This window comes from Alligator sinensis, unplaced genomic scaffold, assembly GCF_000455745.1.
Source record: "Alligator sinensis unplaced genomic scaffold, ASM45574v1 scaffold974_2, whole genome shotgun sequence".
NCBI classification, from domain to species: domain Eukaryota; kingdom Metazoa; phylum Chordata; order Crocodylia; family Alligatoridae; genus Alligator; species Alligator sinensis.
In genome coordinates, this window is record NW_005842369.1 from 265,855 (window position 1) to 279,504 (window position 13,650).

Below are 13,650 nucleotides of genomic sequence, written 5' to 3' on the forward strand. Positions count from 1 at the left end.
CTCAGTTTCTTTCCTGGCTGTCTCCTCCTTGCCACCACTTATCTGCCCCCCGCCCCAATATCTCAGCTGCCTGCCTCAGTTTTCAGCCCCAAGCTCCCAGGTTTCTGTCTCTCTCTCTTTCCTGGCTGTCTCCTCCTTGCCACCAGGCTTTTTTTTTTTAATTTTCCTTGCACCAGTGATCTCAAGTAACCCTGGGGCCACTTGATCTTAAGTAAACCTAAGCCTCAGTTCCTCAGCCAGCTTCTCTCTAGTCCACCAGTTCTAATCCTAGTTCTGGCAACTTTCACTCCCTACACTTTAACTCTCTCTCTCTCACTTTAACCTTCCCCCAAGTATCCCAGGTACCCCAAGCACACACATACACACTGTACCATCCAAGTTAGGAACTTACCTGTGTGTATGTGTAGGTGGGTTGTATGTGTGTGAACTGGTGAGTGTGTGTGTGTGCATGCATATATAGATATGTCATTGTGTGCATAATATACAAATTAGTGATCTGTGTATGTGTACTAAGTGTGCGGGTATGGACAATTGATTTTTGTCTAACTTTTGGGGTATATAGTGTATGTGCTAGAATTGGTGATAGGTATGCATGTGCCTAGGCTAGTTTTGATGTGTATATGCCTGAGTTGGTAGTGTGTGTGTATGCATCCAATTGATTTGTGTGTTTGTATATGTGCAATTGTGTTACACCCTCCTGTCTAACAACGCAAAATTGAGATCCTGAGAGTTGGCCTGACCCCACAGGGCAACACTTTGGTGGGGTGTGAAGCAGGACAATGGTCTAGTATTTGTAGGGTCACAGGACAAAATACTTTCTCCAGGGACAAAGGTGACATCTATTTACAGCCTCAGACTACAGATTCATTTACTCAAAATCCCAAATCACTGAATATCTCAAAGGATCTAAGTTTAATTGATTTTAAAAGGAAAATGTATGAATCCTTTTAACATGAAACCAACATGCATCTTTACTTAGAACAACACAAGCAGCTTACAGGACTCCAACATCAGGAGTCCAAGATGTATTTGTAATATAATAGTGTCTCCACTAATTATGGGGTTTAAAAAAAAAAAAGGTGATAATAAAATTACAATTTAAAATTATTCAGGTTTTTAAAGATGAGCTTGAACTAAATCCCCAGATCAGAACATCTTTTTGGATGCGTTTGAAATTCGAATTAAAATCTAGATTCACATTTTGCAAATAGCTTCTATCTTGCAGCCTGTTCCTGAGGACCTGCACCTTCCACTGAAGTGAAGAAACAAATCAAAAGCCTTGATACAGTCACCTGAAAACTGTAAGATGTTAAAAATCCAGATTTGAATTTCCAATTTGAAAAATCCAGTCTATATTTGAATTTTGAAAATTGTGACCACCTCTAGATAACAATCATTGTGGCTTTTAGGAATAAAACAAGTATTACTGAAGAGACAGTGAGACAGATTCTACTCTGCTTAACATCTGACATAAGGTTATAAGGTTAAACCCAGAGTAAATCCCAGAAAACAAGTGGCTTTCGAGTTTCTTTATGGGATTCTGTGACTGTCTTGTGAATTTTAAACTAATAGCTGTTTAAATGGAGCTATGGCACAAAGCAGAGTTGGCTTCTACTGCAACATATATGTAACTGTCTGAATGAGATACGCTGGATTTACCAGTTCTGACTGTAAACTAACCCAAATACTAAAGACCAAATCCTTCTCTCATTGAATTCAACTGAACTCTTGACATTATTTCCAAGGAGATAAGTAAGAAGGTAAGTATTATTCCTAGGGCAAGATTTGCTTCTAGAAGCAGGCCCTTGCCATGCCTACCTGAGGATGGGAAGATGCTATTCTTGGCATGCAAGATTTGGCTCTTAGTGGCAACAATGTCACCATTTGTGGGAAAGGATCAATATCCATCCTTGGTCTTTCTTGACACATGTGCCACAGCTTCAGCTTTGCACTAGCACTTCGTATTTTAGATGAATGAGTGACACAAAATCTAGGGCCCCTGAAACAAAAAAATAATGTCAATAAATATTTATATATAGGTATATGTGTATAAGTTAAGTCTGTCAATTAATCGCGATTAATGCCTGCGATTAACACGTTAATTTGATTTTGCGTTAATTTTTTTAACGCACATTAATTGTTGTTGGTAATGGGGGAAAAGTAGCCCCTCTCCCCTTGCTGCTGCATGCTTGCCTGTGTGCTGTGGGAAAAACGTCCCCACCCCTCTCACTGCTGCCCAGCCACACACAGACACAAACACATGCCAGGCACACACACACATGCACGTGCACACACACATGCACACCAGACAGGGTCCTGGGAGCAGACTCAGCAGCTGGATGCAGGTAATTGTATGGGGGGGGACAGGAGTTGGAGAGCCAGGTCTTGGGAACTGTCTAGGGTTTGTGTACGTGTGTGTACATCCAAAAATATTTATAATAAATTGGGCTTCAATTATTGTTTAACTGCACGATTAAACTGCAATTAATCACAACTATTTTTTTTATCTCGCGATTAATTACATTTATCATTTGACAGCCCATGTGTGTGTATGCATGCGCGCATGTGTACATACACACACACACACACACACACACACACACACACTTAAAACACAAAATAATTGACTGATATATGGTGACTTTTTGTGACATTTACCACATCATGATCTTATGCTGTTAATAGTCAAAGGCAGACACAGATTTAAGATTAGAAATATTAAGATAATCTTACACTCTCCTCCAATTTAAAAAAAAACAGTTTATTATTAAAGTTTGGGTTGCAGCATTCAAGCCTGATAGAGAAGGATGGATGTACGAGGTATCCAAAATGCAACTCCTCTAAGGGATTTTTGGCAGCATGAACTAATCTGGAGGGCTCAATTCATGTTTTCAGGAATCTATTTGGAGACAGGAGGGTGTTAGAAAAGACCTTAGGTGCTTTTGCTTTGGTAGTAAATTAGAAATGGTGTTATCTCCTATAGCATATGACAGGGGGTTTCAACCTTTTTTAATAAGTGTACCCCTAGCAGCCAGACACAGAGCAGGGGAGGAAGGGTTGGCACAGGGCCAGATGCAGAGTGGGGTGTAGGGGTGGCAGCGGCTGCATGCAGAGCAGCAGCAGCATGGGGTGATTGGTGATGCTGGTGGCCAATATGTGCGAGCTCCATCTCCTCCCAGTGTCTGGCCAGCTGAGTGGTGCCTGCGGCCCGTAGAGGGGCGCTGCTGCCCTCACCCACCCTGGCCCTGCTTCTGCGAGGCAGCAGAGCAGGGCAGTGGGTGGCAGCACTCCATCTCTGCCCACCCGCATGTACCCCCTGAGGACTTCCCAATTATCCCCAGTGGTACTTGTACCCCTGGTTGACAAGCCCTGGCATATGACAATTAACATGAAGCTCAATTTCACCTGAATCCTGAGCCAACAGTCTTTGTTAGTTGAAGCTAAAAAAACCCCAAAAAACCAACAACAAGGTCTTGTACAGCAGTGCTTCTCAAAGTGGTGGTCCACGGACCGGTGCCGGTCCACGAGCCACCAGTCGCCGGTTCGCAGCAAGTTGCCAGAAAAGAAAGAAATATATTTTCAGAAGCATAACATTGATATGTCATAGCCATAAATAGGGCACCAGTCCCTGGCCCACTGGAAAAATAAGGCACCGGTCCCTGGCCCACTGGAAAAAAAACTGCCAGTCCGCCACATCAGATAGTTTGAGAAGCACTGTTGTACAGCATTTTCAGTCCTAAAATCTCAGTGTTTTACCACAGAGACACAGAAGAAAGGGTGCATATTTACAAGACTGATATGACCCCTCTGTATAACAGAGATCAACAAGTAAACTGTTAGGTTTAAGCCTTGCATAAATTTAGACCACATGCAACTCTAGACTAAAGTGTAGTAAAGTGTAGAGATGCCTAATGTAGCTGTAAACAAGCCAGCTCAGGTGATAGAAACAGTCTAGCTACGGTAGCATGGAGCTCAATTTGGGAAGTTTTCAGTATAGCTATACCCTCAGGTCTCTGAAACAAAAATTTAGGGGACTAATACCACTACATCACTGCCATGAACTTCAGGGTTGAACTGGTATAAATGAGATGAGAATTTGCCCCTGAGCTCTAGCAAATTAGGGTCAAATTAAAAAGAGGATATACACACAAAAAAAATCAAGTGACTTTATAGTTCATCTTCAATTATTCCTACCAGTAAAGAAGTAAAGGTTTCACTACTTCTGGCTGAATCCCTCTTAAATGCCTTATATTCCACTGATCTCCATGGAGTAGATCCAGTCTGAATAAGACTTGTGAATTAAGGAAATAATCTCCACTGCTTACTAGATAGATTTTTTTCATTTTATCAAGCTGTCTTGGGTGAAAGAAAACAAATGCATATACATGTTATATACTGTACACAGTTAGGCAAAACTCAGTCATCCCATAGATCAAACAGCTGTCATTTTGGAAATACATTTTTAAAAATGTGTAACTAGTAGAAGCCAAAACATTTCTTTCAGATTCTCACACTTATGCACAAAGCTTGGCTTTGTACAGAGTTAAACTTTATACTATCTTATAATACAAGATAGTATACAAACCTAATAAAATCTATTTAGGAAGCACATACTATATGCCCCACTTGTGACTTTAGAATCTTATGTCTTTAAACCAACTTCTTAAACAAAATTTTAATATTGAGACCAATTCTAACTTCAAGTAAGTCTGCCATACATATAACTTTGTCTGCTTCACCAAGATAGCTCCTGAATTCTCCCAATTAAAGTGGAATTATTGGAATTAGATCCTTTGTTTGCAATAACCACTTGTATCTATAATTGATGATTAATTCTAAATAAGCAAAACCAACATTTATCTAGCCTTTTAGATAAGTAGTAAGAACAATGGAAAATACCTTTGCTGCCTTCTGGTGTCCTTAAGGACCTTCAGTCTTTCAATGTCCATCCAGAGCCACCAGTACTTCTCCCCCAAAGTTCCTTTAATGAACTTCTTGAATCTTTCAAATTCATTTCTGTTGCCAATATCATAAGTTTGGTGACTAATACACCAGGCAGCCCTAATGTCTGTGCCATCAGTTTCAGAACTTGAACTTAAACTAACTTCTTCACTCCGCTGTTCTATTTCATCTCCACTGGGGTCCAACTCTTTGAATGGAGTGATAATTTGGGAAGACAGTTGTTCTCCGGCAGCAACAGAAAGTTTTTTATTTGCTACCTCATCTATAAAGACTTTAGACAATTTACTGAAGTTCACATCGCTCTTGCTCTTAGCAGCTGGTTGTCCAGTCAGCTTGGAGACCGATTCCCTCACTATATATTGAATATAAGCTGATGTAAACTCTTCCAGTGTTTGAAAAATTGCTGTTTCCTGACTACTTTCTTTCTCTGTTTCACTCTCCCATTTCTGGTCTAGATACACTCTTAACTGAGTACAAGAAGGCGTTTCAGCAATGGACACAGAAGATTCCTCCTTTTTATTTGTGGATCTCCCACTCACATTGCTAACTTTTACAGCTGTCATCCTCCGAGGGAGGGGGAGACTTCTTTGTACATATTCATCACCCAGGGAATCTGCTCCTGCATTAAATCAGAAAAAAATGCTGCAAACTCCTTCAGATTCAGGACTCTTCTCCAGGCTGACATAAAAAAGTCTTTAAACTAAGAGATGTGGAATGTACTTGAATTTTATTATTGCAGAGCAGTTGGAAAACACCATACTGCCACAGTTGGAATCAGCATAGATGCTCATGTTAAAACTACCATATTTACTTTTCAGCATAGGAGGAAAAGGCCCTCGTCTTAGATTCAAGAACAAGCAGAGGGAGGGTGATGCAGTTGTAGCTCGTTTTGCTCCATTTTCATTCATTCCCTTTGGCCACCTCCCTATAACTGGCAGTTAAGTACCTGATACTATTAAGCTGGCTTCCACCTTCCTGTGTTAATTCTTGTCTGGTGAACAGGAAACCCGAGTCTTGTCTTTAACTTGCCCAGATACCTCTTTCTGCTTTTCCCAAACAGCTGGGCAATAGGTTTTTTCCCCAATGGGAGGTGACACAAATGGCATGCTTCTCTGTAAGTACTGCTTACCTAGACTGCTACTACTATCACTGTGTAAGTCGGTTCTGTTCAGCTGAGCAAAAAGGCTGTGTGCACCATGACCAGAAACGGAATCTAAGCAAAAAGCAAGAAAAAACAGTTGTAATTTAACACTGCTATACAGTATCTGTTGTATTTAATTCCCATTGCCATTCAACAATACACAGGCTACAAACTGTCATGCTTCAGAACAATAAAGAATAATACAGAATTTAAACTGCCCTTTTTAAGGTCTATAATCATGATGGGATATTTCAAATATCATACTGGTACAAACCTTTTCTATGAAACCAAAACATGCTGTTTTTAACAAACTTTCCACTGAGGATGTTTCTTAGGTCCACGGTAGAATTAGAGATGACCCCACCATTCCTAGAGGAGTCAAGATCCCACTGGTTGTGGCATTTGCTTAGGAGACCCAGGTCCAAGTCCCTGATCCAAATCAGGCAGAGCAGGGACCTGAACCTAGTCTCAGCACATGACTGTTTGAGATGAAAGGTCTTTCTCTAATTCCATTCTAGACCTGAGAAGCCTTTCCAATGGAAATGCTATCAAGATTGGCAAGTGTTGATTGTGCTGGTAAAACTTTTAAGGAGATCCAATCTTTCATCTGTTACATCATAAAAACAACATATGAAAAATTCTGTTATGACTGTAGTTCAGAAAATCAGGCATAGCAGACAGCTGAACCTGAATATCCCATGCCCCATGTCAGTGCTCTGACTACCAGGATATAGAGTCAGCTTCTTGCTTGTGGGCCAATGAATATTTAATGATTTACAAAAAGTTAAAACCTCCAACTGGAGAGACTGAGGGTATGACTAGATAGCACACTTCTCTAATTCATCACTGTTAAGATGCCCAAGATAGGAAGGCATTTTTCTTGAGGGATACTTTCAGATACAGGAGGGTAAATTAACTTGCATGGAGCCCCATGATACCACAGTTAGGCTGTTTCCAGGGCCTGAGGCAGATGGTTTAGAGCTAGCTCAGTTGTCTATGTTATACTCTACTGTACAGTGTGAATGCACCCAGAAAGACAGGCTGTCTTATGGCTAGGGCATTAATTTGAGATACCAAGAATTATCCTAATTGGTGCATGGACTCAAACCTGGGTCTCACATTCTGTTTCCCAAGCCAGTGCCCTCACTCTCAGGCTACTGGCTATGCTAGGAATAATGGATTTCTGTGTTACTTTTTCCTTCTCTCATCATTGAAATGAAAACAATCCCCAAACCTTCCCATTTTTCATAACAAGGTAATGAACAGCGGAAAAAAATGTAGTGATAAGTCCTGAGGCTACCTTTCAGTGGCATGAATTCCAGCCAAGGTTGTGCTACCTCACCATGCATTAGTGCCCACAGTGTTAAACTCCTATACTTGGACATGTTGCAATGATACATTTATGCTGTCTCCATCTCTCTCTCTTTTTCTCTGCCTACAGTCCCTGATGGTTAATTCCAAGAAATACTGTGCATATATAATGCCTTCTGCTTGAAAAGCTTACGGATTTCCCATGATGGAGTACTGTAGTAAGCATATATAAACGGAAAACAGAGCTCCACACTGAAAGATAAAGCTCTCAAGCAGAAGAGATAACATATGGATTGGAGCAAAAATCCACTCATTACCAAAATAAATTAATGTGGGGATGGAGCACAAGACTTTCTACTTGGCTACCAGCAATGAACTGAATGCATCAGAAAAGAGTTGAGCAGCCCAGAGATCCGCTAACTTCTGGAAAAGTTTTTCCAAAATTAGCTATGCCAAAACACATCAAAGCTCCCTGACATTTGAAGACTCTACATGCTGAACAAAAAAGACTCAAGAGGCGTCATGGACTAGGGTGCAGTCCTATGCCTAGTCCAGCCTAGTATAATATGGACATGCAAGACTGCACTGTGTAAACTCCACCTGGTTGGTTGCAGCTTTGCAAAATGTAATATCAAGTCCTGACTCATAAACTAGTGAAACTTACATAACTTATTCATTAATAATTAAGTTAGTAGTATTTTACATGGATAATCCCCTTTGGTTTCCAGAGGAATAATGCCATGTAAAGCTACATCTCTATGTCCACGCTTTGGATACAAAACCACAATGATGCAGTTCTCAAACAGAATGGCTTCTGTGTCCTTTAAGGGCCTAGGGAGAGACATGGTCCTAATATTTTCCCATGTGTTGGGTCTTTTCTGTGCCATGTTTGTTTCCTCTACAAAGAAGATTGTAGCCTGTTTTTATTAAGCGCTGGTTTTGTTTACCACTGTGGGAGTGGGGAGCACATGTGCTTGCTCTTTTCTCCTACAAGCCCTTTTGGGTACGGTAGTATCAGCCAAAAAACCAAAAACAAGCCAGCATAGCACTTCTCTAATTCAAGAATGGCCACAATTTCAATTGCAGAAAGCGTATGCTATAAATCACAATAGTTATGCCCCCGTCGCTTACCTCGGTGGCCAACGTTCTCAGTGAATGAAACAGTTCTCTGGTCGTTTGTAGACCAGTGGTCTGCACCTTGAATTTGAGAAGAAACTAAAGGACAACTAACTGAATCTGTAGATGTTACATGCTGGCTTTGTTTTGCTAGTGCAAACCAGTCCTTCGTCTGAGTAACTGTAGCCTATGAAAAGAAATGTCACGTAAGAATTCAACTATATTTATTGCAAGACTTCTTCAAGCAGAGGATTCATTTTCTGCACTCGTTCTGTACACTCTCACCAAGCTGACTGTTTTAACAATGCTTTGCAATGTAAGCAGCAAGACTGCATTACAAAATTTGATTGTACCTGTCATGCTGGGGTTTGTGCCCTTCAGGGTGAATGGGTACAGGGATGCTAAGGCTTGGCCTCTTTGGAGCTGGATATACTGGAGAATCAGCTGGTCAAGTTGAGAGCTGGAGTTAAGTTAATGTTTCCCAACCTTTTCCAGCCCAAGGCACACTTACATTAATAAACATTTTCCATGGCACATCTGTTAAGGCATTCCCCATCCTCATACCTATTGTAGCTCATTGCCATGGCAAAATTCTGCAGCACACCTGTTCATTTCTGACAGCACACTCTTGCATTGCGGTGCACTGGTTGGGAAACAATGAGCTACATGACTACCCCCTGAGTATTATATAAGACTGTTCTTCCTTCTGGAAAGATAGAACCTAAAGTCAAGAGGGACCTGCACAAGGCAGCTCAAACCCTGAGAGAAACCTGGCAGGGTTAATCAGAAACTACACATAGAGCAGTTTGAGCCAAAGACAAGTATCCACATGGCATGGCTGCTATGGGGGCTGGTCCAGATCCAGGTTCAGTGTCCCAGGCTAGAATGGGGACGGAGCCTGTGAGCCCGGATCAAGACTAAGGCAGGGTGGGAAGCAGGGACCAGAGGCTGGCAGGGGGGCAGGCATAAACAGAGAGTAAACTGCTTGACCTTTCCACATCACCTTCCCCGCTAGCAGCAGTGGGGGATGAATTAAAAATGACCCTCCAATAATTAGATTCTATGCATGGAAAATTATAACAAACCTATTCATTGTTCATCTACAGAATCTAATTATTAGCAGGTCATCTTAAATTCAGGGTCATCGTTGAATCTGCATACTAGCTAGAACTGATATGACTAATCTAAAACTTAAAGATTATCTGTTTATCCTTGGAAGTTGATGAATGTAACATAGTTACACAAATTCAAATATTCATCCCCTACACCCCCAGTGCTGCGGGGGGAGGAGGAAGAAGAAGGCAGTGTGGGAAGGTCAAGAAGCTTACCCTCCAATTGTGCCTGCCTCCCTTCCAGCCTCTGGTCTCTGCTTCCCACCCTGCCTTATCCTCACTTCATGCTGGCAGGCTCTGTCCCCATTCTAGCCTGGCGTACTGGTCATGGCTCCAGCTCAGCTCCCATAGCAGCTATGCCATGTGGATGGGACCTTGGGCAGGCAGGGATGAAGTCAGGAAGGCCAAAGTGCAACTGGAGTTGCAGCTAGCAAGGGACACAAAGGGTAACAAAAAGGGATTCTGCAAGTATGTTAGCAACAAGAGGAAGATCAGTGCTGAGGATGTTGGTTGATGTGACTGCAGATTGCAGAGCCACTGGCCATTATCTTTGAAAACTCATGGTGATTGGGGGAGGTCCCAGATGATTGGAAAAGGGCAAATATAGTGCCCATCTTTAATAAAGGGATGGAGAGCCAAGGAACTACAGACCAGTCAGCTTCACCTCAGTCCCCAGAAAAATCATGGAGGAGGTCCTCAAGGGATCCAATTCTAAGCACTTGAGGAGAAAGTGATCAGGAACAGTCAGCATGGATTCACCAGGGGCAAGTCATGCCTGACCAACATGATTACCTTCTATGATGAGATAACTGGCTCTGTGGATGCAGGGAAAATAGTGGATGTGATCTACCTTGATTTTAGCAAGGCTTTTGATACAATCTCCCACAGCATTCTTCTAAGCAAGCTCAGGAAGTATGGGCTGGATGAATAGACTGTAAGGTGGATAGAAAGTCTGGAGTGGCAGGTTCAACAGGTAGTAATCAATGACTCAATGTCTAGCTGGCAGCTGGTATCAAGCCAGGGGTTGGTCCTTTGGCTAGTTTTGTTCAATATCTTCATTAACAATCTGGAAAATGAGATGGATTGCATGTGGATGACAGCAAGCTGAGGGGTGTAGTAGATATACTGGCAGTTAGGGCTAGGGTTCAATGTTCCCTCTAAGGTGTAGTGATCCGTGAGCACGCCGCTTGTTGTGAAGTTCCCACTGAAAAAGGAGCCTGCCACATAGGCTTAACTTAGAGTTAGCTTTTCTCTGAGATGGCCTCGAACAAAGGGCCAGTGCTATTCTGAAGGCTGACTCCAAATTGAAACAGGAAGGCCAAGCAGCAGGAAAATCCCTGACCTGGATTTCCAAAGAGTGTACAGACTGTTGGGGCCAACCTGGGAATGCACCCTGCCCCCAGGCACCAGCTTTCCCAGCAGGGGCCAGGCACCCACCCTTCTCCCAGGCTGGGAGGAAAGCTCCTTTGGAAGGTGTATATACGCTGAGGTCACTCTTGCCATAACTCAAAAACATGCGAGTGGTTCGGAGTGATTCCCCCACATCAGAGGACAAGTCAAGGGAGTGTGTTCTTGGCTGAGCTGTGCAGGTCAAAGCCTCTTGAATGCTTGGGGGTCAAAGATCCCATTCCGATATATATATATTTTACCCCCCATCATTTGCAAATGAACTCTACCTCTGGATGAATGCCAAAGCAGGCAATTGCTTTCAGCCTACCTCAGGTTGAATCAGCTCTGCCTCGCCCCAGAGAGGAGCCACCGCCTGCTCTGCACTGTTCTCCCTCCCCACGGGGATGCCGGCACAGTGAGGAGCGGAGCGGCCCCTGTGCAGCTGAGGGATAACTTACCACCGGTAAGGTGTCTCGTGCCGGCTCCGGTGCCTCCGCTGCGCTCCGTGCCCAAAGTTTATAGGAAGCTGCAGCCCAGCTCCTCTCCGGACAGGTGCGCGGCATTAAAAAGTTTGTGCGCGTCAAGACTTTTTATTGTGCACAGCTGTGCATACGCGCAGCTTAGAGGGAACCTTGGTTCAGAGTGACCTAGACGAATTAGAGGATTGGGCCAAAAGAAATCTCATGCACTTAGGACAGCAGAATCCCATGTACCGCTATAACCTGGGGACTGGCTGGCTAAGCAGTAGCTCTGCAGAAAAAGACCTGGGGGTTACAGTGGACAATAAGATGGATATGAGTCAGTAGTGTGCCCTTGTTGCCAAGAAAGCTAACAGCATACTGGACTGCATTAGTAGGAGCGTTGCCTGCAGACTGAGGGAAGTAATTATTCACTCTGTTCTGCACTGGTGAGGCCACATCTGGAGTACTGTGTCCAGTTTTGGGCCCCCCACTATAGAAAGTATGTGGACAAGGTGCAGAGAGTCCAGTAGCAAGCAATGAAAATGGTTAGGGGGCTGGGGCACATGACTTCTGAGGAAAAACTGAGGGAACTGGTTTTACTTAGTTTGTGGAAGAGAAAACTGAGAGGGGATATGATAGCAGTCTTCAACTACTTGAAGGGTACTTCCAAGGAGGATGGAGTGGGACTGTTTCAGTGCTGACAGATGACAGAACACGAAGCAATGGTCCCAAGTTGCAGCAAGGGAGGTTTAGGTTGGATATTAGGAAAAAACTCCCTCCCTAGAAGTGCGGTAAAGCACTGGAACAAGTGGTGAAGTCTTCATCCTTGGAGACTTTTCATATATTTCATAGACTTCATAGACATTAGGGCTGGAAGGGACCTCGGAAGATCATCGAGTCCAGCCCCCTGCCCAAAGGGCAGGAAGTCAGCTGGGGCCATAGGATCCCAGCAAGATAAGCATCCAGTTTGCTCTTGAAGGTGTTCAATGTAGGCGCTTGAACCACCTCCCGTGGCAGGCTGTTCCAGACCTTGGGGGCTCGGACAGTAAAGAAATTCTTCCTTATGTCTAGCCTGAAACGGTCTCGTAGTAGTTTCTGACCGTTCAACCTAGTCGTCATCCCTTGGGGCGCTCTGGTGAACAAACGTTCCCCCAGATACTGGTGGTCACCCCTGATAAACTTATAGGTGGCCATCAGATCACCCCTGAGCCTGCGCTTTTCCAGGCTAAAGAGCCCCAGGGCTCTCAGCCTGTCATCGTAGGGTCTGCTTCCCTGACCTCTGATCATGCGCGTGGCTCTTCTCTGGACTCTCTCAAGCTTCTCCACATCCTTTTTGAATTGTGGAGCCCAAAACTGGACGCAGTACTCCAGCTGTATCCTCACCAAGGCTGAGTACGAGGGGAGAATGACGTTTAAAGGCCTGGCTTGACAAAGCCCTGGCTGGAATGATCTAGTTGGCACTGGTTCTGCTTTGAGCAGGGGGGTTAGACTAGATGACCTCCTGAGGTCCCTTCCAACCCTAATTTTCCATGATTCTATCTGGTGTAAAGTCTCTCTAGAGAGGCCCAAAATACACAGTGATAAGAACCTGGAAGCTGAAACACCTGCCAGAAGTGAAGCCTGGCATCATGGAAGGGGTGCATACTTTGTTTCCAAGTTGAAGAAGCTTGAAGCACATGACCTGGGCTTGGAAGAGACTTTGGAGAAATAACTCCCTACAGAATTAAGGGCCAAGTATGAAAATGACAGAGCTCTCCTGCACTTGCACAGAACCTGGAGCCAGGGCTTGCAGAGAAACTGGGAATGGCTCAGACAGAAATGGCTTGAACCTGAAAGGGTCAAATCAACCACATGTTTTATCGAACTTGTAAACTGTACTTCAAGGGGAGGATACTATTGAATTATTCTTTACTTGAGTTACTGGGAGAGCCAAGGAGACCACTCTGGTTGGATGGTAGCAGTGCCATGCCACGAGGTAGCAGAGTGCATACATGCAATGTGCAAGAACACCAGAACAAATCAACAGGTTTTTTTACTGCTGGTCAATTGCTTTTCCCACAGACTTTCAATGTTCTCTACTACCTCATCTTTAAACTTAGATTGTACACTTCTTAAGGTACAGATTACATATATAAAAAAAAAATATATATATATATAT

General features: G+C 43.4%; 1 protein-coding gene across 1 annotated transcript in view; it reads right to left on the minus strand.

Moving 5' to 3' along the window:
* Window positions 1–13,650, minus strand: part of RGS22 (regulator of G protein signaling 22) — a 106,316-nt gene that overhangs the window by 45,614 nt on the left and 47,052 nt on the right. Inside the window, exons 8-13 of the mRNA XM_025210727.1 lie at window positions 8,546–8,717; window positions 6,092–6,175; window positions 4,900–5,581; window positions 4,195–4,356; window positions 1,819–1,999; window positions 999–1,051 (exon numbers count right to left, since the gene is read on the minus strand). Of these exons, the coding sequence (XP_025066512.1) occupies window positions 999–1,051; window positions 1,819–1,999; window positions 4,195–4,356; window positions 4,900–5,581; window positions 6,092–6,175; window positions 8,546–8,717 (1,334 nt within the window). The remainder of the gene's footprint in view (window positions 1–998; window positions 1,052–1,818; window positions 2,000–4,194; window positions 4,357–4,899; window positions 5,582–6,091; window positions 6,176–8,545; window positions 8,718–13,650) is intronic.